This window comes from Saccostrea echinata, unplaced genomic scaffold (genome assembly GCF_033153115.1).
Source record: "Saccostrea echinata isolate AGI-Se365-2 ecotype Australia unplaced genomic scaffold, CSIRO_AGI_Sech_v1 ptg000001l, whole genome shotgun sequence".
In the NCBI taxonomy this organism is placed as follows: Eukaryota; Metazoa; Mollusca; class Bivalvia; order Ostreida; family Ostreidae; genus Saccostrea; species Saccostrea echinata.
Window position 1 is genome coordinate 10,599,241 of NW_026889750.1, and position 6,000 is coordinate 10,605,240.

The 6,000-nt window shown below is 31.8% G+C and overlaps 1 protein-coding gene across 3 annotated transcripts in view; it reads left to right on the forward strand.

The window, feature by feature from the left end:
• LOC133187432 (uncharacterized) overlaps positions 1 to 3,773 on the forward strand; it is a 53,866-nt gene extending 50,093 nt beyond the window's left edge. For all 3 annotated transcript variants that reach the window (XM_061322840.1, XM_061322993.1, XM_061322916.1), the window contains 2 exons: positions 1,125 to 1,274; positions 3,497 to 3,773. In XM_061322840.1, coding sequence (XP_061178824.1) covers positions 1,125 to 1,274; positions 3,497 to 3,711 — 365 coding nt within the window. In that variant the 3' untranslated portion in view covers positions 3,712 to 3,773. The remainder of the gene's footprint in view (positions 1 to 1,124; positions 1,275 to 3,496) is intronic.
• Positions 3,774 to 6,000: the final 2,227 nt, after the last annotated feature.

The window sequence follows — 6,000 nt, forward strand, 5'->3', positions numbered from 1 at the left end:
GTAACAATGTATAAAACCTCTGTTGGTAAGATTTATATGCCTTTGAACTTATAAATAGCAATTTGGCATCTTTACACCTTCATAAACTTCCAGATGGCTGTGTCTTAATTCCTTTGCTGATGCATTTCATTTTTATAATGGCCGATATTTTCCTCCTTGTTGTTTATGCTTTTCTTTAAAAAAAACATTAACATTAATTTTCTGTCTTCATACTTTTCAGTCAATTGCTCGGTATTGGGTTGTTGTTTGAAAGAAAAAAACATTTGAGTATACTCGATCGTTCGTAGTTTTGAAAAAACCCAATACAATTCATACTTGTAGCGTATAAGTTCAATAAAATAAACTATAAATAGGATATGACTATATTTCAGAGAGATTGATCTTGAGCTTGATATATATATATATATAATTCGTGAAATTTGACACGATACATTGTATATTATGCAATCTGGTGTAAAGAAAAGGTGAATGTCCGTAAAAGGGAAAATTATTTGCATGGTTGCATATGTATGAGGCCATATAAGTAATTCAAAAGACTCTTCGCGAGTTCAAATTTTTCAAATGATGTACACACAATTACATGTTTTGTCTACAGATAATTCACACGTCTTGTCTACAGATAAATCACGTGTCCTGTCTACACATAATTCACACGTCTTGCCTACAAATAATTCACAGTTCTTGTCAACAGATAACTAACATGCTTGTCGACAGATTATTCACTTGTCTAAAAATCATGTGACCATAGTCTATTTAGAGTACTGCTTTTCAGGCAGCATGTATTTCCTAGAGCAATTTCTACTTTATGACCTTCGAGGAATGCGAATGTTAATACTCTGTCTAACTAATAATGGTTTTCTTCAATCTAATCAAAGATGAAAGAACCACTTGGTCATCAGAACATAAACTTAAGTTCATAGGAAATTACAAACCTATTTAATACAAAAAAATAAGGAGTGGTTGAGACATAAAACGCATATTCCATGATAATACTTCTTGACACCATATCCGTAAAATTGTTGAAATAAAGTGTAGGTAGTAACATTTAACAAATAAGGTTGGCGGAACCTGAAATTTTTAAACTTTATATTCTTATGATTTGAAGATTTTTCCATGTTTTTCAGTCGTATCCTTGAAGTGTTACCACTGTAATAATTTGGAGAATCCAGCTTGCGGCATGTACTTTAAACCATATCAGTTTACAGCACAGCCATGCAGTGGAGAAGAGGAAGACGTTAAATGTGCCCTTCAACGAGAACTTCCCAAAGGAAAAGGTATTATAATTTGTAAATTATATATATGCAAGCAGAAAGTTTTCGAAATATCAAAACTATCTGTGATGTCAATTGCTTCATTAGTTTTCTGAATGAGAATATGATAAAAAATAACTGCCCTGCACTTGGCTTTTTATACTTAAAATTATTCCTTATTAATTGACGATTGCAAAGTACAAAAAAATAATAAAATTAAGAATAGAAATAAACAAGGCATAAACAAAAAAAATCAAATGTGAAAAAAATGAAAAGTGATCATGCTCAAAAGTTCGTTGTAAACTCGGTGCTGAGGGTAGAGAAAAAGTAAGCAAAGTAATAATTTCAAGACAAAAGGATCAAGCCTTAGTCTTGGCTTCATTAATTACTCTTACGAATTAGATGTTAACAAATTCTTATATAGAAGAATAAGGATAATAACTTTAAGGCAAGAGAGCAAATTTTGATAGATTATATTTAGATCATTCTCTCTTGTTTTATTCTTCTTTTTTTTAATTTTAACATTTCAAAAAGAAATAATTTTTTTTTTTTTTAAAAATCATGTTTATTAAAGCGTTTTAAAATGTATTCACATTATTTACTTTCTTATTTCTTATAATTACATTATAGTGACGCAGTCATAAATGTTCAGTTAAAAAAAAAAAAACATTTTTTAAATTGTTTGCAAAACTTTACACTCCAATCATGTTCCTATATATAATAACTAGGGATGTCAACGAGTACCCGGTTAACCGGGTACTCGATCGAACGTTCGAGTATCGAATACTAAAAATGGTACTCGGTTACTCGGAAGAGTATTTTTTCTTATTTCAAAGTACATATTTTTATCAAAAACTTATCAATAATTTAAATATGCATACGATAATTGGCGTGTCATCATCTACACCTTTAAAACACCCGTTCTCGCCTGTGGCTGTGTATATACAGTAATTAGTGACCAATCACCTGGTACACAGCTGTTCTCACCTATTGTGATCCTAATTTTTGGATGGCTTCAATGATTGTTTTCAGTGAACATAGTTTAAGTATGGTCTATAATCTTCAAATCGTTTTTAAATTTTTTAATTAATATACGGTAGCGAATCGGACATGCATAGAAATGCCGCTCCCCACTTCAAGGTTGAAGAAATATTTAGAAATAAATAAAGATTAAAAAAGTGTTGAAAGTAAGTTTGCGTAGAAAGTTTAGTGTATACGGGGGAAACAACCGACATTGTCATATGAAATAATATTGACTAGCGATCCCAACAACGTCCGTTACTTCCCTTTCGCTAGTCTAATCACCACAAACCTGCACAACAGATTGTCTTCCTTTGAGTTGATGAAAAGATCATAAACAAAAACTGTAAACCATTTGTCATTTTTCATGTATTAACTGTGCCTTTTGTGTTTATTTGATAAATAAATTTAGTACGAAAAATAATTTTCCTTTGACTCAACTGTTTATATAAATTAATAAACGTGATAAAAACAGCTTTGGGGTTTAACAGAGCTTAACCGGGCTCAAGAAAATTTTCAGTTTTACCGAGTACCCGGGTACTCGATCGGAAAAACGTCCGAGTAACCGATTGTCAAAAATTGACCGATTTGACATCCCTAATAATAACCCACACTAATGATATATTTTTTTCACCCCATTATGAGATCTCTATATTTCTAGTACACGTACATTTATACTTCCAGATATTTCCCACCCAATTTATAACAATGGTCAAACTATGGTCTGTAACAACCTTTGGTTGTCATTTGTGGTGACCATTCCTTGCGACGGGTGTAACCCATGTTTACATTATTTTAACTCATATGGAAATTGTCGTCTAAATGCCTAATAGTATAAAATATGTTACCGAGTCTCGTCCATAATCACCTACCGACATCGACCCCCACTTGTAGACAATCAACTCATAGTACTGAACAAAGAGGCTGTAATGTTTCTATCGGATTTTTTTAAATGTAGAAATGTGCAAACTTTCACATGTCTTAATGAGTTTTTGGCACAAAAAAAAGTTCTTTCCGTGTCATGAAACTCATATAACCAATCATGTATATGCTATTACTCAAGTTTGCATACTTTGTTCATGCAAAATTAAATTACAAAATTTTATGGCAAATTTTAAAAACATTCATTGGCGAGTTTCAGAGAGCTAGCTGTTGGTAGAGTGCAACTTTGCATGCAAAAATCCGTAAGCGCTTTTGATTTTTTTTCCTGTTTTTCTTTTTTACAGAACATTGGGTAGGAATCATTCGAAGCTGCTATAGGATTGGAAGTCTTGACGTCAACGAGACAAATGGTTGTCATCAAATGAACATCACAGGACATGCAGCAAAACTTTGCTTATGTGATACGGACTACTGTAACCACGCCACTGGCACGTGTTGGCCTTACGTCAGCATTACAACAGCGATCTCATTGGTTATCTTATTTTTGTATCATTTGTGACTTTATTTAAAAGGAGAATCACTACTTACATTAAATGCATTGCATTTTGTAATTTTTCACACTTGCAAACAAACTAGAGTTTGAGAAAAAGAGAAAACCAGTTACTTACGAATATATGTATTCGCGTGTTTTTGTGTTTCAAGGGGATTTTTATATGTAATTTAGTGATGTTAATCATGTTATATCAGTTACAGTGACAGTGTGTAATCAAAATGAATCAAGTAGAGTAAAACAATTGCGTATTACTATTCCATAGCCTCTTAATGTTTGAATGTAAGCAGTATATTTACCTTACATGGTATTCTTTTGTTCGAGATAATACATACTGAAATAAGACTGTACATGAATGATAATACCCTGTTGTCCCTCTGCTATTTGAGATTATTTTTCTCATCAATGGTCAGATCAAATTATTCGTTTTTGAATTTTGATCTTAACCAGCCAAATTATACTTATTATTGTGATGTAATACCACCCTTTACATTCATTTTTTTATATGTTGTCTATATTAAATATCTATTTGTTAGATATGATCAGATTATAAAAGCAGTGGGTGCCACGAAGAATATCGCCTTACTTCCAAGGTACATTTTTCTATCATTCAATTTTCTTCTCTTTCAGACACTGTGCCTATAGGCGCCTGAGGATAGGACCCCGACCCCCCTTTCCCTTTCTATATAGACCCATGTGCCTTTTGGATTTTTTTCATAAATATCTTTTTATAACGTATTTGTGAAATAATTCATATCATCAATCTGGGAAAAAATCATAAAACAAACTTTTTTTTAAAAATCTCTAACCAACTTTAAGTATGAAACAATATACAATGGAACTCAAAAGATTTTTTAATGAAATGTTTGTTTAATTTTTTTTTTTTTTTTTTTTTTTTTTTTTTTTTTTTTTTTGACTGGATCATAAAAACATAAAATGATGATGAAAAAAGTCGAAACGGCCCGTAACTCCTCATCTGATCGAGAGGGGAGGTTGGGTGTAGTCTCAGGCTTCTATGGCTGTGCCGTAATGTACATTTATTTTTTTGTCGGAATCTTTTCTTTCCGATTGTTAAAAACGTGAGTTATGTATATATACTCCACTAGAAAAAGAAACATTTTAGTAAAATGAGCCAAGCCTGTCTTATTCAGTGCAGAATGCAATTGTCACTGACTGAAATTCTCCCCGAAGAATGATTGATTGATTGATTGTTGTTTAACGTCCCTCTCGAGAATTTTTCACTCATATGGAGACGCCACCACTTGCCGGTGGAGAGCTACAAATTTTGACCTATACTCGGCACTTAAGGCCATTGAGCAGTGAGGGATCTTTTTCGCGCCAGCACCTACTACGACACGGGACCTCGGTTTATACGGTCTAATCCCCGAAGAATGATGTGGTTCTTTTGAGGATATATTTAAATAGACTTTTCTGAATATTATGTTTTTCTTAATTTTGTGAATGATGAAAATATCAAATTCTTAAAACATTATGAAATTGCATTTTTTTAAAAATGTTGTTCGAAGTTCTCACTCTTTTTATCGCCATTAATATGAAATCTTGAAAACAAAATTAAAGTTTATGTGCCTAAACTTATTCATTTTACTTATATTAACATAAATTCAGAATCAATTTTCATCATTTTGAAAAAGGTTTGTTTGTAGCAAGTTCTATGATAATTTTCAAACATCGACATTAAACATTAAACACTAAATATGTGTGTTCTTTAATATTGCCTACTTTAGTACTTCAAGCGCAAAGCTAAGATTAGCATATCTAATTTCAACCAACGATCAAAAACTAGAGACACTTGAAACAAGTATCAAATTGGAATTCAAGTGTTACGATGTATGTGTTGTAAATCATTTGGATTCAATTCACTAGAAATCTTGCTTTCATGAACTCCTGTAGCTTTCAAAGCAAGATGAATTGCATGCCCTGTTATGTGGTAGAGTTTAGGTACAATAATTTTAGACTTCTTCACGCTTGTTAATAGAATATTTAAAATACACAGACTATTGTCAATATAGAAAGTATATTGTGTTCTATTGCGCACCCTTTCCCTGAAATAAATGTTAGTTTTTTGCGAAACATCATCCAGTATTTCCGTTCTACTTGATATAATCTTTTCGGATAATAATCATAATTAACAAAATTGACGTTGTAATAAAGCGATAATATTTCAACATTAACATCAAATCATGCCAACTTAATGTTTTAACACACGGTTCTTTTGCATGACTTCTCTGGCTTTCGTGCAATAAATGTTCTTTTTTTATTTGACGATGATTAATAAAC